The following is a 27381-nucleotide window of genomic DNA, read 5'->3' as shown; positions in this document are numbered from 1 at the left end:
TCATTATTAGGGATAAAAAATAAATTAAATCATTATTTGATATCAGTTCAAAGTATTAAAGTCTGTTATGTTAAGTTATGTTATGAAACACTCTTGTGTAGGTGCAGATATTGTTTTTCTAAACATAACTTTATTTTGCTGGAACCTCATTACTGTTTCAGAGGCTTCTCTTACTAATACTTGACTTATTGTGCTCTAATTATTTAATTATTACAGCATCAGCAAAACAGATTTATTGTTGATAAAAACTAGTTGATATTTATTTTAACTGTAAATCATGCTGTTAGACTCAGTGGAGTTATTTTCTCTGTTCATCTTTCTAAGCTGCCAACACCTCCTGTTGCATGCTCAACAGAATTCATCCACCTCCATTTCTAAACACTGGATGCCTTTCTTTTTTCATTCATGCTCTTCATCCCTCTTTCCCATACTCCTCTTCCTTTTGAGTGCCCTTCACTGTCTGACCTCCAGATGGAGACACCACAGGGAAGTGAGGGTGATAGAAAGAAAATTAAAAAGTACAGGGGGGTTCACAATACCGTGATGAATAGAAAGCGAGGGAGGGATGCAGAAATGGTTGAGAAATCTGGCCAATTATAGAGGGATGAAAGGAGGAATAGGTGAGATATTACATGTAGTGATAAAGGCTGTGAAAGTGGGCCCATGTGAGGGCGGCTCTGAGTCAGCCATGCCTGCCTGCCTGGCCAAACAAACAGTCTCAAGCTCAATTTATGCTGCAACACAGCTTTAATTATCAATGATATGTGTGTGTAAAAACATGTGTGTGAGCTGGTTGAGTGTGTTGCTTGCATGAAATGTCACTGTTGATGAAAAGCATTTTAATAATATATGATGGTGTGGGTATGAGTGTGTGAGAGAAGCAGTGTCAGAGGGAGTGATTAGTAATATAAATAAAACATGTAAATATAGGAAAAAATACTTAAGCTGAAGGATGATAAGAATGATAAAACAGAAAATAAATGGACAGAAAGCACAATACAAGTGAATGATAATAACTTTATTTCTGTGAAAATATTCTACTCTGCTTTGTCCGAGGCATGGGCCGGAAACTGAAATGAGTTTGCTTCTAAATGAATCACCATCATGACAAAACAACACATTACAAGAAAATAAAACTATATTTGGCTGAATTAATTAGAAAACATCAACAAAAGGCAATATTGGACCTAAAAAATAAAATAAAAAAAATGCTGAATACATGACTGCTTTCATATGGGTACAAGTATCTTAGACATTATCAAAGAATTTAGAGACTAACTTTTTTGTTGCACATGTAAACTTCATTTCTTTCTATCAAACATGTTGACAATGCTTTTTTTTCACCCTGAAAGCTGGATTCGGAACATGTACATACAAAATCTGGGCAACTATTAAAATTTTTAATTGCGATTAATCACGATTAATCATATTGTTACGCACAAAATTTACTTTTTCTTTAAAAGAAAGCCTATTGCTGTATGAAGAAAATGCAGTAAAATTTGGTTTACAAACACTAAATCCGTCTGCAACCCGTAGCTCTGGAGCTGCAAAAGGCTCCATGGAACTTCCACAATGGCTCTTAATACATGGCTAAAAATGCTAAAGAACTGGATAATGTTTTTAAATATAGATATAATAACAAATGCATGTTTTTAACAAATTTTCTGTTTTTATCACTAAATAATTGCATTGAATTTTATAACATAATGACACTAAAAGTACTAGTAATATTTTGTTTTTTCTATTTTTCTTGTCATTAGGTTGGAAACTATGGACTTTTATTTATTTATTTAACATAATTTTTCACAAAAAACTACATCCCATAGAAGAAAGTCTGTCTATCCTCTTGCAAAGGTTTTATGTTTTTCTTTATGTTAAAAACTAAAATAAATAAATAAATAACAGAATGTGGTTCTTCAGAATGTCAACAAATTTCCTATAGTAGATATTTATCAATAATTGTAGGTTGTCTTTTTTCAAAAGGTTTCGTAGCATTTACGTCTCTAAACGAGTTTTATTTAGCTGGCTGAGATAAAAAATGGCTCTTTGGATTGGAAAGGCTGCAGACCCCTGCACTAAACACATAAACAGATTTAGCAGCAGTTTTCTCTTTAAACAGCAACAGTTAAAATATTTCTTCATATATATAAAATTAAATATGTGTGACAAAGAAAGATTCAATTTTCAGTCTTTACTAACTAAATTGTAAAAAGTCAGAATGGAGGAATTTAAGGCTTTTTACCAAAAGTCCAAAAACTGCAGAAGCACAGTGACAAATATTCTTGTCACAATAGCAAGAGAGATCAATAATATTTTAGAGGTTGACATGGAGACATGCATTAAAATACAAAACAAAACAAACAAATCTGAAACGGTTACATCCTTGTACATCGGAAGAGGCTGGAGGAATGAACTGGAAAGATGATGATGGGGTGTTTTTGTCCACCAGTCTTTAGATACCTGAGCTGGCTTAACAAAAATTATGTTTATCGTTTTGTTTACACTCTAAAATTTGGCAACTCTATCCAGTCTGTATTTTCTAATGTGCCTCCTAATGGGATCATCCAGTAATAAGCATAGCAGACAAGCAAGGATGTAAATAATTACGCTGAGCCGGTTGCCTACTTGAACATGAGGTTAAAAAACAAGCACATTATTGGCCTTAGGCCTAAATGTAAATAGTCCACAGACACCTTGAAAGGGGTTTTCCTAAAGGCATATGGATGAGAGGTCAAAAAACATCTAAAATGTGGTTTTAAAAATACTTTTACATGTGCTGACATTGGCTTAGTGACTACAACTTAAAGGGGGAAATCCTACATCAATCAGGGTTTTAACAGCGTTTTTCTATGGTTGGAAGTCAAGTAAACTTTATATAATTCCCATTTTACACTGACAGAAAGCTTGTTAAAAACCTGTTGCCCTTTAAGAATAAATAGCTGTATAAGACTGGATGTTGATTAAGTTGCAGTGGGTGGATGACTAACTGTAAAAGCAAAAAGAAGCAATAATTTTTGCATATGTTCAGGGATTATTCATGGCCGATCCCACGGCACAGTAACACATATGCATTATCTAAGATTGCCTGGTCATTGAGGTCAGTTATGATCATCTGGTGATTTTATAACACAGTTCACTCAGAGATGTTTCAGATTTAATCATCAAATGGTTTGAAAAAACCAACAAGTTTCACCCACCCTAAAAAATTACTTAACAAAGCAGCTATATACCTTGCAGCCCAAAAGCACACAGACAACAAAGAACCTCAATGCAAAATCCAATATGACAAAAAGGCTCCTGTCTGCTTAGTTTAACTTCAGAGTAACAACTAGTCAAAACAAAGCTGTTAAACCTTTGCCTTGAGGATGACTCCACGATAAAAGCATGGTGAACCCTCACACATCATTATTCTGCTGCATGAATCACTCACAGCACATCACATCACACAAATCAAAGTATCACTGGAACTTATGAATCATCTTATCTGTGTAGACGTATACAGTATGTTATCATATAAACAAATGCTCTGCCAGCATGTGCTGCTGTACCAACAGTGAAGCAGCGGGGTCATAATGAAAAAGCTGTCAGTTTGAATTCTATTCCTGCTGTTCAAAGGGACCAATCACATCATCCACTTCAATAAAGTGCTTAACTCCTGGTCTCATGACAAGACCTGCTCAGACACAAATAATGTAAACCCCCAGTGGTCATGGTAAAACATGGTACTGTATCCAGGAAGGGATAGATAAGCCTGGCCCAAATAGTTATTAATAACACTTTTGTCAGAGCAAGTCCTCAGAAGTGTTTTGTGTTCAGCTTTAATGCACCTTTGGTATGTAAAGGGCCACTCTGTAGTGACCTCAGCTACTTGTCCTGTGAGAAGTCATCATCAATTGGGCCATTGGGTACCACGGTATGCAGATATCTTTACATGAAACCGGCAGTTGCTTAGTTGCCTTTATCTGTGTCACAGGTAAGTGAAGTTGCTCTTACGTGGGAGCATCAAAGCTGTCGTAGGATCCCACAGTGTAATGGCGGAACAACCTTTTGGCTCGTTCTCCACGACTCTCTGAAACACAAATAGACAGGAACGTTAACTTGGTCAGTTATTGTTCAATATCATTAAAGGAATCATTGCAGTTATTATCACAGCATCTTTGCTCTAAAAGTGACTTTTTCCCTGGTCATCAGTAACATAAAGCAACACTCCATAAGTGTCCAACCTTAAAACTTCTGATTCATTTTGTTGGCCCACTGACATTCATTTTGCACATTCCTGGAGCTGTTGTTGGCCCTACATCCTTCCATGGCTAAGAGACTGAACATAACTTCTTTTCCAGCCCAGTGCATCACGTCACCTTTGCATTTTGCTTTAAATAAGCATTACTGAACTTTGGCAAATTTTCTGAAAGAGATGCCCTCTAAAGGGCTTAATTCAGCATCCATCTTGCATCTTACCTGTACTTTGAGCTCTCTTCAGCCAGTAAAAGTCAGAATGATGTTGACTCTTCTCTTATTTCATGTTCTGTCCCTTTCTCTCTTTTCCACAGCATCCCAGAAGACAGGGGTATGAATAACGGTTTCTTATCAGGACACTGCTCACTAACAAATGTCCCAGGAATGTACATAATAAATGTCACTGTGCCATCAAAACAAGTCAGAAATACATTTTTAAGGTCAGAATGTTACACAGTACCACATAAGGGCACTGCGTCACATGCCAGCAACTGGATATCAACACATGGCCGGTTTAAATGTACACTGTGGTTAATTCACCAAAGAAACACAAGGAGACAAAAAAAAAAACAAAAAAAAAAAAAAAAAAGAAAGAAAGAAAGGAAATGAACGAGAGAAAGAAACAAAAGTCAACATCTGACTGACTTTTAGTGGCTGGACAGAGGATGCAAAATACAAATATTAACTTTTGTTATGAAGTGCGGAAATCTGTATATCGGCATTAAAACTATGACATAAAAAATATGCATGCTAATTCAGAACTGGTTATGTACTGACTTGAAAATCATAATTAAATTGTTTTTGTTTTGTTTTATTCAATCATACCAGACTTGTTTTTTCAATATTCATGGTCACATAACAACAATATCAGCATCCCAACTCACTGTTAGAGTTAGAATGAGTTCAATGGGCATTAATGCAAAACTCTACAATCAGGATTATTTTATAGGATAAATCTATAGTGTGTGCATATGTGTACGTGTGAGGCTGGTGGTGATCACCTGATCGGTTGTCTTGGCTTCGAAGCACCACTTCCTCCACACAGTCAGAGGGGAACCAACCTGTGCGACCTCTGACCGTCCCCTCCCAGTACCCGCCCTCGCCAATACTCAACACTAGAAGGTGGAAACAGGAAACAGCAGTGCATCAAGAAAAGGCTACACCACATGTACAAACACATTCACAAATAGACACCAATGAGAAATAAACAAACACAAAAAGACAACATTTATAGACAGAAAATAAATAATTTGCACACACACACACACACACACATACACAGACATGCAAACCTCCTACATACTCACCAAGACATACATACCTGGTGACACCTTAGACTCACTCACAAACACACACAAATTCATACCTGTAGACATCAAATACAAACATATATGGAGACCTTACACTCATGTTAAGACATGACTATTTTACAAATTCATATGAAGTCTCTTGGATCTGATTGATGTCTGAGTCTGACAGATACTTAGCCACTTCAATCCAGACTTCCCATGACTTTTTGCAGTTATCCATTAAACCTCAAGGAGGAATCTTGATACCTTTTTTCATTTATCAGCTGAAAACTATTAATTCTGTTAAAGTCACTATGTCCTCATTAGATGATGAATAGCTAAAATGTTAGCCTGTAGCAGTCCATCCATCTGTGGTGGAGGGGTGGGTGGAACAGGGAAAGGGTGTTGGCTTGCACAAACAGTACTGATTCTACTTTCATTTCTAAAAATAATTCGGAAGGTGTTCCAGAGCTAAAAGAAAGGGGAATTTTGCTCTTAATTCAATGTTAATGCGAGAAATAGAACTTCAGCTGAATGCTCAGTGTTCTTCATTTATTAGCAAGCATTTGTTTGTCAAATGAAACCTTGATTGGCAGAAGCTAAACGCCAATATGTGGTCATGGGATATTTGCCAGGGTATTAGCTAATGCTAGATAGATAACTAAATGTCATTAGTATGCAGCATCTGGCTTTTTGTCCAAAATACTTTATCAGTTAGCTAAATGGTGTTAGCTTAAAAGCTGCTAATTAAATCTAACCTCTGAAATTGTTAAATCTCAGCAGTCAGCAGCTGGTATAAGGAACTGTTTGGGGCTATGCCAAACCCTTCTGCCAGACACTGGGTGCAGCACATGCAACCTCATGTTATAGGTACTCTTATACAGTATCAGTGTGAATTCAGTTACATTTTAGTACCTTTCTGCACATCTCTGCTTGTGGTATGAGAGAGCAGAGCCCTACTAATAACCATGTTGGTACCAGGTAAGGAGACAAAATCACAGCCTCTGAACCCGACAGATACAGACAAAATGCAGTGTATGATCCAGCATGCACAAACACAAGCAGTGTATTCTTACATGAAAACACTTATAATCACCTTTGACCCTGTCTCCCTTATTGAAGCTTATTTCTCGCTCTCCCTGTGCAGAGTGTGATCGAGTGGCTACAAAGACCCGTCCCGGGACGGCGCTGTACAGGCGTCTCCTCTGGCCTGCAGTTTGTACGGTGGTGGTGGCGGGGGCAGGCCTTGGAGGGAGAAGGAACAGTGGGATTGGATGATTTGAAACTACAGTTCATGCTTCTTAACTCCCTATATGTAACTGAGCTATTAAATGCAGAGTCTTTGATTATCAATCTTGCTGAACAGTTCAGGATTCTTTAAGTTTGATTTATTGTTTAATTTGATAGCTTAATAGTGTTTTTAAATATTCAAATCCTATCACTTTTATCAGTCTAACTGAATCAAGTCATTACAAAATTTCTTGCACAAGAAAACAATTTACAAAACCACTTCTGCAGCATGCTAACATCCTTTGGTATTCATGCAGTGTACATTATAAACATCAGTTCTAGCTTTGTTAAACCTAAACAAAATTGTTCTGAACCTACATATTTTACATTGCCTGATCTCAAAGCTAAAACCTCGTCCTCTCCATATGCAATCATCAGTGATAGAAATCATCATAATATCATTACAATGTAAATATTTGTTGAACACATTGGAGTTTAAAAGTGTTATTGCAGAATTTTTAACTTTTACAGCCATTCGTCTATGTTAGAATGGCTGTTAGCAGAATTTGTTTCTAAAAATGAAACTAAATGAAAAAAAAAAGTTTGTGAATTTTGCAAATTGTATGAACTGAATGCATTTAATATTTGGTTTGTGTAGACTTCTGTTTGGGAAGTTTTCACAATGTGACTTCAGGTTTCTGCTAATTGATAAAAGCTTTAGGACTTTGGCTTCAATAATCCACCTTAAAACATTTAAAGGACTGTTTAATTATTAGCATACACCGGCAGAAAGTCTCATGAGAACTTGATTTGAGTTGATATGAACCCACTAAATTCTTTAAAGAGGAAGAGAGTTTCATGCCCTCTTCTTACCCCTGTCTCCGACTCTGCCTGCTCCGGTCCTCCTTATCTCCAATTCTCCCTCGGGATGGGGAGCGTGTCCTTGCTCCTCTGGGACTGCTGGAGCTTCTCAGGGCTCCTGTGTGTTTATAGCCCTATGACAGCCAATAGAAAAAGAAAGGTGAGAAAATTTGCTTAATGTACAGTATACTTATATCCATGTGTATAATAGTATCAGTATTTTGAATATATTCATTCTTATTACTGGCTATACTAACTTCACTGCTCTTGCACAGCTCAGATTTTTCAAAATCACAAATGGGTGAATATTTATTTAAAAAAAGAAAAAAGTACAAATACCCTAATTATACAGTAATGAATAAAGTTTGCAAAATATCCAAAGCGAGGTGTACATAAGATGCTGCATTTTGAATTTCTTTCCACCAGAGGCTGATAAAGGTCATCTATCTATCCATCCATCCACATATCTACTTTCTACAGCCACTTTGTCCTGTTTAAGGTAATGGTATTCCAGCTGACATTGGGTGAAAGGTGCCACACTGAACAGGTTTCCAGTCCATCACAAGGATTATACAGAGAGACACACAACCAACACACTCATATTCATACCTGTGTTCACTTCAGAATTACCAATTACCCTAAAGTGCAGAGCTTTGGACTATGGTTGAAAACCAGAGCACTCTCAGTAAACCTCTGCAGAGGCTTGCTGGCTTCATTTCCAAATAAATCACACACAGATACCTGCACAGAGACAATGTTGGTGGTTGGTGCATTGGGCACTGCCATCCAGTCTGGCAAGTTCATACTGCTGTCACTGTTGGCCCGAAGGAAAGGATGGGGGTGGGGGACTGTCAGTGTCCGGGTGCTCTCCCGCCTCTGAGGGGCGTACTTTGGAGATTCCACAAAGGGAACTGGGAAGTGAGTAGAAACAGAAAGAAAGAGATCTCCTTTCTAAGAATTTATTTTCTGTTTTTTTTTCACAGTTTCTTTATACTCAAAACCTAGCAACCCACGCCTCTGTTTTAAATACTATAACTACAAATATCATCTTTATTATGAACACACTTTACAGAACATTACATTTTTCTGAGTTCAAAAGTTACAGCACTTACCCACATCTGTATCCCGGTGGTTTTTAATAATTTCTCCCAGTTCAAAATGGCCAGACATCACAGCAACCTGACAAACACACAACATGAGCACAGAGTTATTTTTCATGTTGAAGTTAAGTTTAATTTATAGAGCCACATTGGAGATTTTACAGCTATTTGGCATAAAAATAATTTAAGTTATTCATGTTTTGTTAAATGAAATTGCAAATCGACTTGCATGTGTCTGGTCAACACATTATTAAGTAAAAAAAAATTATTTTCCTGAGGACTCAGGAAATCACCATTTGAGTAATCTTTACTAGTTTGAAAATTATGATCCAATGACTTCTACCAACCTTTTATGTATACTGTATTCTAAAAATGCTGGTGAAGAAGTAACCAGACTAGACATCACACTGTGTTGCGACACACTTTCCCTGTCAGCTCTAATTTTCTTTTGTCTTTATTTCTCAGATTGTGTCCCATCTGGCATTTCCTCTGTCATCATAATACTTTTATGTGATGCTGTAACTGCCTTCAAAGCTTCTGTCACGTGTTTTCAGTTTCTCCTGTGCTGAATTTCTCTATGTTTAATTGTTTGTTTTTCTTTTTGTTCATTTAATTGGCTATTGGATTGGGGCAGCTGGCCAAGGTACAGACAATTAGCCATTTGGCTAATGCTGGCAGGATTACAAGGATGCTAATTATTATAAAACAAATACACATCTTTTATGCATTTTTGTCTTTTTTATTTTCAGCATTGTGTAAATGAGACATTTCTAACTATCAGAGTACTCTCATGTGAATACATATTTGTACCACACCATTGTGCAGATATGTTTATTTCTTCTTAGCAAGTCACACAGGTCAATACACCATCCGGTCCATGTTGTCTTTCCCGTTGTTTGTGTGCACGTATGTTAATAAAAAAATAATAATGAAAACACCAGATTGTCTCATCTGGTTATAGACAGACTTAATGCATCTAAATTTAGAGGTTGCATGCCACCTGGGACCTCTGTGTGCATTGCAGTACTTTCTGCTATGTTAACTTAATAGAAGAGCGAAACAGCATGTTTAATTACCCAGCCACCCACTTAAGTCTTACCTGAAAGGGGGTCTGTCCACTGTTATTCTTTGTGTCTTTATTTGCTCCACGGTAAAGCAGAATTCGTGCACAGCTTTCCTGCAGCAAACAATCTGGATTAGTACACATTTGATGTTAAAAAAATGTATTTACTGTATTATATTACTAAATTGCATGCAAATTCATTCTATTTGTTCTTGTTAAAACAATGTTAACATAGAAAAAATGTCTAATTTGTTAAAATGGATCATTGATGTTTTTTTATTTTTTTCTTTTGCTTATAAAACATTTATGCATGGACATTGAATTTATTGAAGCATATTTTATTTGGCTTAAACTACCATTTTAAGCCAAATAAGCTTTTTTACTACCCATATCTCATGAAACTATATGTTTTACAGTATGAAGACCACTCAGGAGCCATTATTTGGCATCTACTCTGTGAAATACCTTGTTGTATAAAGCACAGATATGCAAGGCAGTGTTTCCAGAGGCATTCTGTGAAGAAGAATCAGCCCCGTAGAAAAGGAGGTGCTCCAGATGTTGTGAGTTCCCATTTTGACAGGCCTGTACATCATCATGGAGGAGAGATGGAAAGAGAGACAGAAAGAGCAGGAGGATGCACCAAAAGAAAATAAATATGAGTGAAAAGACAAAATGTACCAAAATGTGAAAGAGGAAAGATTTATGTGGATGTTTAATAAAGAGAAAAGATAAGCAAACAAGGATAAAGAAGAGACAGTGACACAGAGAGAGGCACAAGGTGAGAGTTATAAAACGACACCAGATTTAATTAACACCACCTCCAAACTCAAAGGGCGAGAAAAAAGGGAGATAACACAAGTGAGATTCAATAATAATGAGAGTTAGAACAGTAGGAACCTTCATTATATGGACACACATACAGCCACATTAGATTAGATATAAAAACTAAACACAAGGTACGTTTTGCTTTCTTTGTCAGTCCCATGAGTTTAATCTTTATTGTGAAGTCACTGTTAAGTTGCTTCTTAAATATGACACTTCAAAAGTAATAATAAATCATTGTAAGCCTGATACTGAACTCAAAGTCCCCTTATCAAAGCAATGATTGTTCATTATTGAACATATAAGTCAGTTACAGCTCAACACAGGCAGACACACACATACAGACTGTGAGATGAACTGTGACTGGCAAATAGAGTTGGAGAAGCAGATGCTGATGAAGCATTTGTGATCACACTGAGATGTATTGGCTGATACCTTGATTTTTCCTCTTGGCCTTGCCTGTCCACTTCACAGCTGTTATATGAGGCCACAGAAGCGGGGTGAGTAAGATGGAGGATGAGGGGTGTAGTGTTTCGTGGCATGAATAGGTTTTGACGTAGACACACACTGAAACCAGAGTATACCCAAAAGAAGTGATTCATGCAAACTTTTTTAAGGTTTTCTTTAATATTGTCTTAGTTTGGGCACAAAATCTCTAACAGTCCCCTGAAAGACCTTCGCAACATCATTTAAGGTCTCAATCAAACACAAACTTACCTGATGTGTCTCATCCCAGCCGTTCTCGTCCCTGATGCCCACTTTGGCGCGGTGGTAAAGCAGAGTTTCACAGCAGGAGGTGTCACCCCCTGTCAGCACAGTGTGGTAGAGTGGTGTCAGCCCCCGTCGATCTTTGTAGTCTGGAGATGCGCCCAAAGACAACAGCACCTGCGGGATGAGACAAGCATTAAATATGACCTCAAACCAAACAGGAATATTTAGCAAATTTGACATAATGGCGATTTAAATGAGCTGAAAGAATGAGAAAACATCAGAGGTCAACCCATCGGGCTAGAAAAATGTATGTATTCATCCAGAAACTGATGTAATCTGTCTTCCAGTTCAGCTGAGTTTTTTTCCTCTGTGGAAAATACCTGGACTCTGACAGTATGTAGCATACACAATTACCTTCTGCTGAATTAGTTTCCCTCTACGAGTCACCTGTATTCTCAACGACATGGAAGCAGAAAATCTGGACAAATGCCTAAAATGCAAATGTGCCACAGGCCTTTAAAGGCAGGCAATTTGTTTTTTGTGATTTTCTGTGTGGGTGGGTGTGTGTGTGTGTGGATTGCTAAGATGGAGAGTCTATTTATTCTGTCTTTAGTCAGTTTACTTTTGTGGTAACACAAATCAGGATAACACTGTGTCAATCACAGGGCAAACAGCCATGTTGTACATATACACAATGGTGTAGGTGGGAGTTTTCTCCATTTTTGCAGCATGAGAAATGAAAACTCATTATTTTTCAGTTAGATAACAGCATTTCTATAAAAAGGACAAAAACATGTCTGAGTGTTCACCAGCAGGGCTGTATGGTGGTGGCCTCGAACAGCCTTGTGTAGCGGTGTGAGTCCATCTTTGGCACGGAAGTCGATATGTGCCCCTCCATCCACCAGGACCCGGATGGCCTCACCTCCACCTGGCTCACACTGCACTGCCAGGGACAGAGGAGTCTCTGAAGACAGCACACGCACACACACATTTTGATGATTAGAGGGACTTTGTATTGGGGAGTTTTTAAAATCAAATTACATTATGAGCCGACACTCTTTGTTTGTATTAGCTGTTGGAAAAGAGCATATTTCTGATTTACCATTAAATCCCACTAAAAGAAAAGATCTATTATCACCTACTTCATGTTTTTTTGGTTTTGTTTTGTTTTGGTTTGGATTTTATTATTATTATTATTATTATTAATATTAATAATAATAATAATAATAATTGAAAAATTTAACAAATAAACATTGAAAAGTCACATGAACTAAATTTAAAAAGAAATTAAATTTCTGTTTTGTCCATTTTAGACATTATATCAAAGAAACGTGCTACCCTGTGAAAGCAGCAACGGTATGGGTTTGGCCCATGGACCACTGGTTTGACATCTGTATTTTCAACAGGCAATTTGAGACAGAGTGTGGGAACTGACAGTAAGATGAAAATGATGCCCCTCTGTCTGAATTATTGATCTTTTCTCTGCCAAGGTTTGTTTGAGTCTGAATCAATTAATCTGATTATTTCTCTGAAGTATCAGTAGCCAAACTGTGAAGTGTAGGTATGCATTTAAAGCCTCACAGACTGCTGCCTGGTCATTTCTTCAATAGCATCATTGCTACTGGAAAGGCACACAACAGATTTGCAGTGTGGCTTCAGAGTGAAGCAGGGCATGTGACTTATTTTCATATTTTTCTCTTCCAAATGTTCAAGGGGAAAAAGTTTCCTTGGAGACTTTTCTATAATGTTTCCATCCTGCAGTTAGCAATATTATTTTCCTGCCAATGCACTGGTACTTTGTTATTAAGCTGACGTCAAATACAGCAACAAAGAAACTCAGCACAACACTATAATAGATTCAGCTCTTTTCAATAACAAGTGGTACCTTGATGATTTAAAAAAATAAATTGTTTCCAGTAAAACCATAGTGATGAATCACTAATTGTCATAGTAACAAGATTTTTTTATTTTTTAAATTTTTTTAACATAGAACAAAATAACTGAGATCACTTATCTTTGATAATCTTCTGTAAATCTCAGGTTGAATATGAAATGTTTGAACTGCATATCATCTGAAGTTACCATGTCAAAATGCTTTCAGGGCATAGGTGTAAAAGAGACCCTCCTGATGGGAACCAGTCAGGAACTGGTAGAATAATTTAATCCCTGAACTATCAGAAGCACTCACTGGAAAGCACCATGGTAGTGAGAAAGAATGTGTTTTAAGCCGGCTTTTAAGAGGGTCCAAATCATGTAGTGATTTAAAAACTAATAAAGAAATCTTAAAATTAGACCTCATCCTGGCAGGATGTCAGTGCCAGGAGGCAAGGCCTGGAGTAATGCCATCAAATTAGTGTCTACCTGTTAAACGTTGAGCCGCTGTGTTTCTTTTTTATTTGCAATAGTCCAGGTGCAAAAAAGTACAAGCATGAATAATCTGTTCTAAGTTATCAAAAGTTAAAAATGGTTTTATCCATGGTGAAGTTCAAAGGGTAAAAGACTACTCCCAGACTCCTAACAGTTTTTCACGTTGTGTGGTTGGAAACCAAGATCACAGAATTGGCAGTGAAGTGGTCAGAAGTAATACCTTAGTCTTGTCAGGATGACATCCAGACTTTAATGTCCTCCAGTCATGCCAGTAGGTAGTTGAAGAAATGATTTGACTGTTTTGTTAGCGGAAGGTAGACTTGAATGTCATCAGCGTAAAACTGATATTAAATGTTCTATCTGTTAAAAAAAAAATAGCTCCCAGGGGTAGCGTGTACAATGAAAACAGTAAAGGAACCCCACAGAGAAGCTGTGGCAGAAAGACATGACCAATGCTAACTGAAAAACATCTTCCAGTCAAATGAGATTTAAAGCAGTCCAAACAGTGCCTTGAAGACCCACAATTTCTCTGACATGAAAATAAAGTATTGTGGTCCGCAGTGTCAAATGCAGCACTCAGATCTAAAAGCACTACAATGGGTGCATTACCAGAATTATTTTCAAACAACAAGCCATTTAAAACTTTTAAAAGCGCTGTTTCTGGAGCTTTGGAAAATTGGTCGCAAATCGCACACATGTGCACAGACCCATGCTACACTTGAACACCTTGGCAAAACATTTTGACATAACATATACAGTCTTATGAATAAATGAGAAATGCATATTCAGCATAAAAGTGTAAAAATCTCTTAAACTTTTTCAATTTCCATCCAATGGTTAGTCCTTTACTACTATCCTTGGTGTGGAATTCTTGCAAATTATAAACACAAAGCACTAAACACCTTCACTGTCATTTACTGTCATACTGCATGTGATTACTGTATGCTATCTAAAGGGGCCCATCAGAGCTCTCTGTTGCCCCCCTGCGTTCTGCAGAGAGAGAGTGTTTAACACCCCTGATTACAGGCTGTGTTTTGTGTTTTGACACTTGCTCCCAGAACGGCTGGAGTGACACAGAGCAACACCCCAAACTGTAAGTGAACCGTCTGTTGCGCATGTTAATCACTAACAGGATCTGAGAAAAGCCACCAACTTGTGAACAACACTGGCTCAGATTCTCCACAAAGTGTGAGGCCAACATGCTGCAGAGCAGGGAGGAGGGGTGGGGTTTGCAGATAGTTTAAAGGTTAAATTTACACAGCATAGCAACAAGTCACCTAACTGCTGGAACCACCGCTAATTATGTCATTTGAGGCTGTTTAAGTGAAAATTTGCCTGTTTGGTGCTTTGTTGTGACCTTTTATAAAGCTGGGATCGTTTAAGGGATGATTTCATCTTCATCTGTTATAAATGTTGATTTGTGGGCTGTGTTTACAAACAGCTGCACTTGCTCATGATCCACAAAATCAATAAACTAAAGTTTGAAGAAAATGAATGGTGATGTCAGTTCTGCTCTTCTCACCACCAGTATCAGCATCCTGGTAGTTAGGATCCAAGCCTTTGTCTAAGAACTTGGCCATCTTGTCTACGGTGCTGGTTTGGATGTAATCCATAAATTTCTTCAGGCTGGCCTGCACATGGAGAGAATGTAATATAAAAGACAATGGGCAGTGTATAAATACATGTATTACAGAGCAAAAAGCCTGCAGTACTTTTTAATCCCCTCAGACTGCGTCACATTTGCATGAATGTGTTGCACATCTTCCAGGTCATGAGCATGGGTTATATACCTTTGTGTGCAGTTTGGCCAGTTGCTTCTCATCCAGATTGGTCTGTTTGTAAACCCTGGTTTTATATCGGAACTATACGGAGGACAGAAAAAAAGAAAGGAAACAAGGAGTTAATCCTAACACAGAGGGCTTTTGTCCTCAATTCTCTCAGCTTTTGGCCTAGATCCATGAAATGGGGTCTGCAGATTTATTGTAGAGACAAGCTTTATCTGGTTTTCTACACAAGCTTCGTCCTCTACTTCACAGAAAGAGAGAAATGTGAAAGAAATGGTCTGGCATTACAGCGGTTTAAACCGGTTTAGAGCCTCTGCAGGGTACAATGTAGCATGAAAAGAAAGTGACTGTAAAGACTGATAAGAGATCAGCTGGTGTGGCATTTAACAGATCAGGGGAAACAACATAGTTAAGTACACCTCTACAAAGTGTGTATAAAAATACATCTCATACATAAACTGGAGTTAAAGTACATTGGTTTTAGACTTCTTTTAGAGACACATAAGACTTTCCTTGGTTGCACAAAAGAGTAACAGTGACATCTTGAGGACACACAGGCTACTTCACATTTTGTGCAGAAGTGTTTTGAAACTGTGTGACTGGAAAAGTACCTCTAGATAGGGTACCCCTTTTTCAAAGGACTGTGGGTACTCTCTGAGCAGCCTCTCCTCCTCCAGGAACTTGGCATCATGGCCGTCTGTGGCAGGTTGGAACAGACCATAGTTCAGGACATCTCGCAGAGATTCAGTCAGGGAGCACAGCACCTGCTGTTTGGCCTTCCACACGGTGGCATCTGGGTTAAACCGCAAACATTTCTGCAGGACATACAGATATAAATGAGGCTCACCAATACATAGATACAAAGTAGGAAACAAAAGACAACAAATGTGGTGCCATATGCATGTCAACAATAGTAAGATGAAATATTTGAATGTTAAAGATACAATTTATCTGTATTTATTACTCACATTAATTAGGCACTAATATGCATGAAAGAAAAAAGATTTCATTTCTAATTATCCCACTACAAAATATGCAAAGGAGTAATGTCTTTTTAAAAATACAAAAACAGTGAATAATCAACAAATATTCCCAAACTAGAATCTTGCCTGAGGACCTCAAGCTGCAGCCTGCCTCATATGGAGTGAAATGATCTGTAATATTTTGTGAGACCATCTGTGCTTTGAAATGAACAGTAACTTATGCAACAAAGCTGAAACTTGGATCTTTTGAACTTCTCTGAACAACAAAAAGCTCAGTCGATGGAGGAAACAATCCACTGACCAGTTGACCGGGGGGGTTCAGCCTTTTTGTCTTTATAATCCCAAATCAAACTGTGATTTTTTTAAGCATATCTAGGTAAGATTTTCCTTCTAAACTCACTTTATTATCATTAAATCATTCAGTTGTCAGAAGTAACTCAGTTACTTGAACTCCTCATAGTTTGGAGCTATTCAACTACAGAGCATTCATTTCACATTTGGTATACTGATGACTTTTTAAATTAAATACGTGAAATTTATCACCACTTCAACTAAGGGGAGCTTTTCTTTACAAACTTCTAAGAAGCTCTTTGTAAACAGCCATAATAAAATAATTGTGAAGCACAGATCAGGGAAAGGGTCGCAAACGAGTAGTCCCAGTATTTCAAGGTATGCTGTAGCCTCAATACCAGAAAAATGAGAGAAGTTTGGAACCACCAGGTGTCTCTTAAGGCTGAGCTGATGCTTATCCCATCCACCAATGAGCAAAGCCTGTGACCTAAATTTTGTCACCTGCACCACTTTTTTGTCCCTTTTTCGCTAAAACTTATGAAACAAACTATGTGTGCACCTGGATCTGACATGAAAAAATATAGACCAGACCATGAAGATACATCAGCAGAAGAAGAAAATTATGGACAGCAGTTTTAAGCAAAGTATGTGTGGAAAGCTTCGATGCAGCTGCCTCAAACTGTAGTCTGACTGTGGGCTAAGTTATCACGAATTTGGGTTCATAGCTGCGGTCCAACCAAACTCAGTCACTGTGCAAGTAGATGCTTGGTCAAGGATCAAAACTCATCTATGTAGAGGAGCTTCAGAACTCTGGTACAGAAATGAAATCTCCTGCTTGCATAATAAATGTCTGAACAGCAGGTCCATCTGTCAATAAAAAATAGACTGATTTATGGAGAGACAGCATGTTTTCAATTTGCCAAATTTTATTGAGACAGAATTATTTGTGGAACACCAAAAACTCATCATCATTTGTATTTTGTCACTTGTACAGCAAAGCATGGTGTTGGTAATATCATGCTATGGGCTGTTTATCAGCAGCAGGGACAGCAAGAATAAAAGCGCAGAGACCTGAGATCAGAGCTGCGATTCATTTTCCAGAACAGCAATGACACAAGCAACAGCCAAGGGAGCAAAGCAGTGTTCAGGACTTTGATTGTTTGAGCTCTCTAGCACATGTTGTAACTTAAACCCCACATGAAATCTGCGGTGAAATCAGAAAAATGCATTTCTATACGCTTCTGCAAAGTATTAAATTGTCAGTTTTTGCCTTTGCATTAAGTCAAAAACTGCAATAATTGCACATTTATTTCTCAGATTGTTGTCTCTTATAATGGATGGAAAAGTTAGATTAGACCAGTTGCATTTATGTAGAATTACACAAATCTGAGGTGTGTTCAACCACTTTTTTTTTAACCAGTACACTTTTTGTACCGCTTGTTGAGGGAGGGTGCTGTCTGACTGCAGTACATGGAAGGTTGTTCCCTCTCAAGCCAGCGGGGGGAGACAGTGCTGGAGCAAAGTGGGTAAATGATCCTGGTGGCCTCAGTCAGCAGAAAGCGCTTGAATGTCAGTTTTGTGCAGCTTTCAGTGTCTCCAGCAGGGTCATGAATGGCCAAAACGTATAGCGGCCCAAAGGCTCAGTCAGCAAAGTGGAATGTAACTCACTACACAGATGGCAGACAGACGGTTTTTGGCAGCGCTGTACTCCAATCCATCTCTTCTTCTCTTATGCTCACTCTACTTACTCAGAGTGTAGTTGGGCTGCTTTCTGACCTTGAGGCAGCAGCAGGATGATTGGTCCATGCAGAGAACAGCCAGCTGCAGGGATCACTGCCTCTCACTGCATTATTGCATGAGCTCTCTTCTCTTGCCAGCACTCCTTTTCTCACAGAGCATTCATTCATTGTCACTCATCTTAATCTCTTCACTCACACACACTGACACACATTTCTATATGTGTGTGTGTCCTACAAAGAAAAAGATCTGCACTGAGGTTTTGCAGAGGAGTAACATCACATTTTCTCCCTCTATTTTATTCAGTGACTCCGTTTGTCCACAGCCAACACGGTCACCATGGCAACCAGTTCATTAGTGGAGCAAGCTGCTTGTTGCCATAGAGACATCCCTGTGTTCCCTTGGAGATATGGTACTGGGAGAATGTGCATCTGCTTGTGCGTGTGTTTGTGTGTGAGCACGTGCATCTGTGTGCATGAGTCTGAATGTGTGTTCGTGTGTGTGTGTTACAGTAGTGTAGCAAAATAGATCAGAGTAAAAGGGAGGGCAATCTTTGAAATTTTGTCTACTGGAGAGCACAAGAGGATAAAGAGGTGTACCTGTTTGTATTAGATTAGAAATCTCACAAACACACAATGACGGTTGCATACACATACTTAAACACTGCACTTACAGTACCATCAACAGAGGCAAGTAAACACTTGAAAATGAATCACAGTCTCAGCAGGAGAGGGTGAAGTTAAAGGATTCAGCTGTCATACAGATAATAATTCCCACAGTCAGCCATAATAATATCATGATTTAGACCCATGACAGTAGAAAAATAAAAAATCTGTCTCTGGCTTTGGATGTTTAAGAGTCTTAGAGGTTTTACTTAAGTTGTAGTTAACATTCATTGTCAAACCTTCCAAATGGATTCTGCAAATGGGATTTTTTCACACCGATTTTCCTCACATTGCAGACATTTTTGTAATGTTACTGAGAACATTGACAGCCTTGCAGCACAACCTCCCAATTATGCAGCTGCGTGTTTGGAGCACCCTCTGCTGGGTAAATAAATCTGTGTGCACATTGTCTCCATGCAATATTGTTCCTCCACTTATGTCAGAAGTATGCCACCAAAGTGGAGTGAAAATAATCCTTTAAAGTATGCAGTTGTGCAACAAAATCAAAAGGGAGCACGTTTGTGTTGACGACTAAACACAACCTACATATCTGGTTAAAAATAGATCCTAACTGGACACACTTCTTTATGGAGGAGGTTGCAAAATCAAAAATAATGAAAGTAACAGATTTATTCTTCATCCGAACAAAATATACACATATATTATCATACTGCTGACCTTTTAAAACCTGAGTGGTTTTAAACTGCAGGACTTTGAGAACAGATGGCTAAACTGTGCCAAATTTACCATTTTGGAGACCTCGCCTGAACTGTCTTTACTAAAACCTCTCTAATTTTGTTCTGCTTCATTTTTATCAGAGTTGACCTTTGCAAAGATAATATTCACATATTGTACTATGATTTGATAGCAGCTTAGAGCTGCAGCTGCATCATTCCGAAGGCATTTTTATATTCATACCTGAAAGTCTTGGTTTTTTTAGGCAACCCAGGCATATCCTGATAATTACACACACATCTTAACAAAGTGTTCCCTTTTCCTTTAAATGAGATATTCTCACTTCATTATTGGTAGGAATTTTTCAAGCAAAGGCCTAGGAAATAGGCACAGGGCTCAAAGTGCTAATCTAAAAACCAACTGGCTCCATTTTATTGTCATTTGTTGTGTTTTTGTACTACTGATGTGGATGTTGTGGTTGTGGATGTCCTCACATCAGGTAAGGACACTGTTTTACTGTTCATGCAAGAGTTCACGTTTTGAATTTGATGATTTATGCATCCCAGTGACACAAAGCATAGACATACAGTGTGTCTGATAAGTAATGATGCAAAGTCCAACCAAGACAAGATGTTTAATAATTTGCATGTGTGATTTCTGTGAAGGCGATGTTCATCAGATGTCACAGTGTTTGAAGAAACCCTGCTGTCCTCTGCACATAATCCAGTTTGTTTGCAGACACATGTAAAGTGAGCACATATGCAAAAACTAAAGTATGGGTAAATATACTGGTGAATATTTATTTAGATTGAGATAAGCTTGGACAAACTCCCTTTTGTCTAATTATGTTTCTTTTCCTGCAGATTTTTCATGGTTTGCAGAATTTTTTGTCTCTGATGAGAAAAAATAGCTGGTTCTGACTGTCAGACTTTGTCGTTTTTTGTTTGTTTTTTTTTTTGTTTGTTTTTTTTGCATCATTGCTGGATATGGCTCCGTCATGTGCCCATCACTGATAGGCAATGAAAGCGACTGAGATGGAATTTGTAATCATGACACTGGATCAGGTGTTTCCTTTCTCCAGGATCTTCATTATTATTTACTTGTTTCAGCTGGTCTGTTTGAAGCTTATTATTTGGATGCAAATAACATAAAGTTCACCTGAAAAAATAATCCTTTAAAAACCTACTCAAAACTGGAAATGCAGTCACTTTTAACAGCTTGTACATAACTCTAGTTTTACATTAAAATGCAACATTAATCCCTTCTTTTTTCCCTTTTGGTTTTATTACTCAGATGAAAAATTCTGTCTTGTCTGCTAAAGCTGTGATCACACTTTCCCACTCACATACACCCACTCACTCTGCCCATGCTGCTCTTTATCTTTCCCTACCTATCTCTGTCTTATTCTTCCTCCTCCTTCCCTCTCCCTCCATCTTTCTGGAACAGCTCTGTCACTTGTCTATGCAGAAATAAGAAAAAGTGCTCTCTCTCACACACTTTAGCTCTGACTATCTCTGCCCCTCTGGCCTTTTTCTGCAGGCCAAGTGCAGGGGGCCATGGAGCCTTTAATGATGTCTTTGGGGAAATAAACTCCCACCAAATACACACACTGACACAAATCACAATTTAGCTTCCTTTTCCTCCCTATTTCTTACGATCTTTCTCTTAATTAAGCACTCAAACCATCCCCTTTCTCTCTAGCAGCTCAGATAAAGAACAAATCCATTTTTTAACAAGTATTCCTCTCATTTTTTTCCCTGCTTTCTCTTCTCTTTGCTATCTTCATCATCCTTATATTCACATGCTGTTCTCTCTCTTCTCTTCCTCTATGCTCATTTGTTTATCTCAGTCCTGGTATTAACCTCTGGGACAACTCTTTATATTAACACAAAACCTCTGCAGTGTTGTCGAGAGGCCAGGTTTAAATGTTGTTGAACATTTTAGTTTAGAAGTGTTTTTGAAGCTCAACCCTGGCTGAGAGCTGCTGCTTATACATCAGAGTTTGCAAGAAATCAGCTCGAGTCAAACTGCATTGAAAAACCCATTTGTTTCACACTGTTTAATGCGCTTGGCAGACAAATGCCAACTTCGCGGCATGTACCCGAATTTGACAATCTAATAAACCTGCAAACAATATTGCCTTGACCTCCCACTGTGAGGGAATCTTATCTTATGAACAGGCTGTAATACACAGACCTGATTGTCACTGTGCACAAAAATGGCTTAATGGAGCGTAGCTTTTGAAATCAGTAACCAGTTGCCTAGAGAGTATCAAAGTCCACAAGTTTATCAAGGAAAATGTTGCTTCTTGTCTGTGTTTTCTGTTGCACAGAGTTGTAAGAGTGGTTTGAAGCCTCTCTACATCCCCACTGGTCTTGAAGTGGCAGAAAGTAGATTTGGGAGGTGCATGAGCTGCAGTGGTTTATTGGTCTTAAGTGGCAGGAGCAGTGATGGTGTGGTTTAAAGACAAGCTTAGGCTATGTTCATACTGCAGGTCTTAATGCTCAATCAGAGGTTTTTGCAAGGCTCTTCACATTATAATTTAAATGCGGCCACCATCAGACTCCAGTGTGTACAGTCTATGGAAATCACCCGCATGTATGGAAAAAGTGATTTCACATGCCTGCATCTGTTTCAGTTTGTAAGTTCACAGAATTAACAGACTTGGGCTTTTGTCTCCCCTCAATGATGTAGAAGTTAGAAGAGATGCAACATGAATGTTCGGACTGAGGTTGTTTTGAAAAACATTGCATATGGATCCAATTAAGAACCATATATGAAAGAGACCTGGGTCGGATTTGAAAAAATCTGATTTGGTTTATTTAGATTATCATAAAAAACAAAATCAGATTTAGATTACATATGGGGGGAAATAATCACATTTGTGTGCATAGTAAATCCAGCCTTGGTGTCTTTTTCATGTTGTAGACCATGATCCAGGTTGTAGAGAGTAGTTTTTAGAAATTGTGGTGGCTGTAGTTTCAGTGGAAGTGCAGTCGTCTACCAAGCAAAATAATTAGAAATACTTACGAGTGCTACATTTTCCAGGTAATTAGATTTTCTGTGAGGACATTACGTGACAATGTGTACAATATAAAGACTGTAGCTGATGCAAGAAACATGCAAAGAAAGATTTAATACCCTTTAATAACCCTTAGAACTTTGTAATGCCTGACACAAGGAAAAAAAGGCAAAAAATTTATTTTTATTTATCTGAAGTATTTATTTAACCACAAAAAGTGAACTAAATAATTAAAAATTATTTGCATATATGTACAAAAAAGTATCAACCAGCGAGTAGAAGACAAGTGTCAGACTGTATACATAACTTTGGGCAAATTTGTTTACCATAAAGTGAGGCACTATGTCTAGAACTGCATTTATCAAATATGATACATAAAGGGTCAAACAGATTTTTTTTAAAGGATTGATATTATTTGCATATCTCATAGACTAATATTTTATTAACAAGAGAACATGCAAAAAAGAAACATGCTGCTCATTAAGTCTGGATCTTATTTTTAATAACATGATGCGTCAAATCTTTTCATTTGGTGAAAAGTCTGAACTGCAGGCAGGTCAGTCCAGCACATGGGACCTTTGACTATAAAGCCATGCAGATATAATAGATGCTTTTAGCGGCTTAGCATAGTCTTGTTTAAAAGTTCAAGTCTCTCATATAAGAGAACACACTGCTCTAAAACCTGTACCTTTAAGTTGTGGAAGTTGCCAGTTTCATCCCTATACCATTACAGATGCAGGCTTTTGTGGTGACAACAAGCCAGAATGTTCCCTTTCTCTTCAGTCTACAGGACATGGTGCACATGATTAAAAAGTAAATAAATAGCACTTTTATTTATCTGTTAACAGAACAGTTTTCCTACTATCCTCAGTCTATTTTATACACAGTTAGTCTGTAAAGACGGCTGCATTTCTGAACCATGTACACATGACTGCTTCTTTTAGCATGACAACCTGCTTTAGTGGTTGGCACAGCAAAGTGACCTACATCACAGAATCATATCTGTTTTTAATGCTCTGCTGCCTGAGACCCTGAAGATCACAGAGATCACCTCTGTCCTTCATGCATTTTATAGAAGTAGACTTCAAATGCAGCATTTAAAAGAGAGTTTTCATGCAAAAAGCAATTAACTAGATGAACTATTCTAAATAAAAAAACATTAACAAAGAACCTAAGTAATGTAAATAAGGATGGATATATGTTTTAATTCACGTTTGATATACTAGAAGAGATTTGGTCATATTGTGAACTGTATCTGAGGATGTGTCCATCACACAGGGTCTGTGTGTCACAGTGCAACATAAAATGCAGCATAACACCCTGACCTGCTTGTTTCTTTCATTAGATGACAGCTGAAACAATGCAGCTGGATCTCTTTACCCAAAACAGCCAGGATTTCATCTACATATAGCAATGCATCAAAACCCCTCCAAACAGACTGTACAGTAGACTGATAGATTTTTCTCTCTGTCTCTGTCAGTGTTCATGCACCAGTGGTGCAGTCTTCACTGAACAGCTTTATTAGTGCAGTTTTGAAGCAGTTAAGGTAAATGTCATCGTAGGAAAAGAGATTGCATTCCCAGAACACTTTGTGAAGATGTTTCAAATGAGAAAGGCTCTTTTCATGTGTCATTAAACACCTGCCTTTCATACGAAACTATCAGTAATGATACAAATGGATGTTTGAGTTTCAGGTTTGGTGTTGCCTGAGAAGGAGAGCACAGGTTAGAAAAACTGAAAACACATGACAGCATCTCTGGATTCTTAAAATATGAAGATGTAGCTCAAAATAACCAATTATCATAATTTTAGGAATTTTATCCCTCAGATTTAGACTCTAATTCATAATATTTACTCTGTTTTGAGATTAAATGCAGTGTGACGTGCCTCAGCCCCACTGGAATTTTTATATAAATTTCCATATCAAAGTCAATTTGCGTAGGTTAATCTATAATCAAAGAGCATGAAACGCATCATTTCAGACATGCATAACATCAGTGTATGGTAAATATCAGACTTTAGGAGATATTTAAGCAAAAGTAAATAGTATTATTACTAATTTGTGCATCTACAAACGTACATTTCCTGAAGTACTCATTCCACATCTTCCCCGCTCTCAATTCATAACATATGTACATGTGCACTACAGTCAATCCCTTGTCTCATTACAGCACAATTAAGCAGCAATTAGAATTTATTGAGGGTGAATTAGCTGACATGTAGAACAGACCTGATATAATGGGAGTACGAAGGCATATTACCAGACACCAAAAAGAAGCACGTGGGAGAGGAAAAGGAGGATAGAAAAAGAACAGAGAGAACAGTGAAGCTCAGAGACTTTCACTGTGAAAGTACAGAGTGAGACCGTAAGAGAAAAAGGGAAAAATGGCATGAAAAGGTTGAGCCAAGACAGGATGAGCGAAAAAGCCAGATAGAGAGTAAATGTCAGTGATGGGGTTGAGTTATAACTCCCATCATCGTAGGGAGTAGGACAATATGTACTGAGTCAGTACATCTTGGCAGCGAGTCTGTAAGGTCACTGGTTAGCTTATTCATAAGTATATGTCAGTCTGAACATCTGAGAGCATCAGGCAAAAGAAAGAAATGTAAGAAAATAATAATAAAAAAAAAAACCTACATAGTTAGACTAATATATTGTGTAATTATTGTTCTTAAGTGTAGGATAGTCTAATGAAAATTACTATAAACATTTAAACCTACAGGGGTTGTCCAGGGTGACCTTGATTTTTAATGAAAAATTTGACCAATGCTGCACTCATTCCTTTGAGCCCTGTACCTATTTTTAGGCCTCTGCTCAACAATTACATACCCATAATAAAATAACTATCTCTTTGCAACCACGAGGTCAATTTTAGTACTTTTTGAGTCATAGTAAAGGAAACTGAGATTTATTAAGGTATGTAAAAACCATTATTTGTGTTCCCAGTGAAGAGCAAATTAAAATGGCACATGGCACAAATGAAAAAAAGTTTAAAGCTTGCCTTGAAAAACATGTTCATGATGAATATTCCTTTGAAAAAATCACGTTGATGAAGTGCAGTTCAACAACATCAGAGAAGTTTTATTCCAGAGAGTGAAGGTGAGGTCTCCAAAATGACCATTTTGGCACAGTTTGGCACCATCTGTTCCCTCAATTGGGGAACATCAGATTTTAAAAGAGTAATGTCTGTGAGGCCATTAGTTTCAATATTTGATAAATCCTGAGACAATACAAACATCACTACATAAAGTCATGATTTGTATCTTGGCCACTGATGGCAGCTCTGACCTGGATGAGAGGAAAGATACATTTTTGTCTTAAAATGAAGTAAGTTTGGAAAGTTACATAACCGATGGGAAGCCAGGTAATTGCTCAGAAAAAGAACATGTTCTGAACAAATTCACCTGTTCTCCTGAATGTGTAAGATACAGAGCTACACAAGGGCAGATTGATTAAACTGAGGATTGTAAAAAAAAAACCATTTGTGGTGTCCGTTTTACTTCTCTGCACTTTGCTTTATCTGTCTGAATGCATCTCTTAACTCCTTGATCTACTTCCCTCCATCTTCTTTGATCTTTCTCTGTCTTTGTCTGCTTTCATCTACCTTTATCTCCATCTTATTTATACTTTCATTTACTCTTTCTCTTCCTTTTTCTGTATCTACCTCTAAGTGCCACAGTTACCTTTATATATCCCAGTTTGTGTGTGAAGGCTTTATCTAATTTCTGAGGTTTTGACCTAAAGCATGAGTGAGTATTCTCCTCCCAAGTGTTTCAGTATTACCATCCCTTAATACTTAAACTTTGATGGAGATTTGTTAGAATGAATAGATATCGGTGAATTATTTATAGATGTGTTTAAAAAACACTAAATCGAGTGCACACAAGCACGCACAACAACCACATACTGCTGAAAACACCCATGCATAGATCAATAATAAATCACAGCGCAGCAAGAGGGAGGAAGAAATGTTGAGTGAGGCGTTTATGGTGTACTGAGGTGGTAAATATAACATATGAACACATATACACGCGGGCAGTCACAACTATGTTTATTTGCAGTTTTATCTGCTGCTCATGATTTGTGAGGCCACAGATGAACACTTCACAGAGGCTTTGATTGGGTTGCAGAATGGAGAAACAAAGGACTAATATGTGACTGTCAAACACAAAGGTGTTCTGTTTTTTTTTTTTTTTTGTTTGTTTGTTTGTTTTTACTTATATGCATTGTCAGTCCGCAACATCCCTGATTTTCTGCTCTCCATAATGTAATTATCTGTTTAAGTGCATTTTTTGCCATGATTTTTAAGAGATAACTCATCAGAGAAACACAATGTGGAAAAAATGTTTAAAAACTGCCTGCCAGTGGTGGCTGTGTATTTTTTATGAGTGGAGACAGCTGCATCTCCAATTCATGAAGGCCATAGACACAATTCTGAATGAGGCTTTTTATACTGCCATGATGTAAGAGACCAAATCTGGGAAAGTGAGTGATTGCAGATTGATCTATCATGACTCAGGAAAGCCCTCCAAAAACCAGCCACA

At 37.8% G+C, this 27381-nt stretch overlaps 1 protein-coding gene across 3 annotated transcripts in view; it reads right to left on the bottom strand.

The window, feature by feature from the left end:
* shank1 (SH3 and multiple ankyrin repeat domains 1) overlaps nt 1-27381 on the bottom strand; it is a 75737-nt gene that overhangs the window by 23727 nt on the left and 24629 nt on the right. For all 3 annotated transcript variants that reach the window (XM_041974468.1, XM_041974478.1, XM_041974486.1), the window contains exons 3-15: nt 16075-16278; nt 15470-15541; nt 15202-15310; nt 12122-12276; nt 11319-11486; nt 10245-10361; nt 9816-9893; nt 8729-8795; nt 8358-8527; nt 7629-7750; nt 6622-6770; nt 5238-5351; nt 3994-4069 (exon numbers count right to left, since the gene is read on the bottom strand). In XM_041974468.1, the coding sequence (XP_041830402.1) occupies nt 3994-4069; nt 5238-5351; nt 6622-6770; nt 7629-7750; nt 8358-8527; nt 8729-8795; nt 9816-9893; nt 10245-10361; nt 11319-11486; nt 12122-12276; nt 15202-15310; nt 15470-15541; nt 16075-16278 (1601 nt within the window). The remainder of the gene's footprint in view (nt 1-3993; nt 4070-5237; nt 5352-6621; nt 6771-7628; nt 7751-8357; nt 8528-8728; nt 8796-9815; nt 9894-10244; nt 10362-11318; nt 11487-12121; nt 12277-15201; nt 15311-15469; nt 15542-16074; nt 16279-27381) is intronic.

This window comes from Melanotaenia boesemani, chromosome 2, assembly GCF_017639745.1.
Source record: "Melanotaenia boesemani isolate fMelBoe1 chromosome 2, fMelBoe1.pri, whole genome shotgun sequence".
NCBI classification, from domain to species: domain Eukaryota; kingdom Metazoa; phylum Chordata; class Actinopteri; order Atheriniformes; family Melanotaeniidae; genus Melanotaenia; species Melanotaenia boesemani.
Note: the sequence above shows the minus strand (reverse complement) of the source record. Positions and strands in the feature narration are given on the sequence as shown.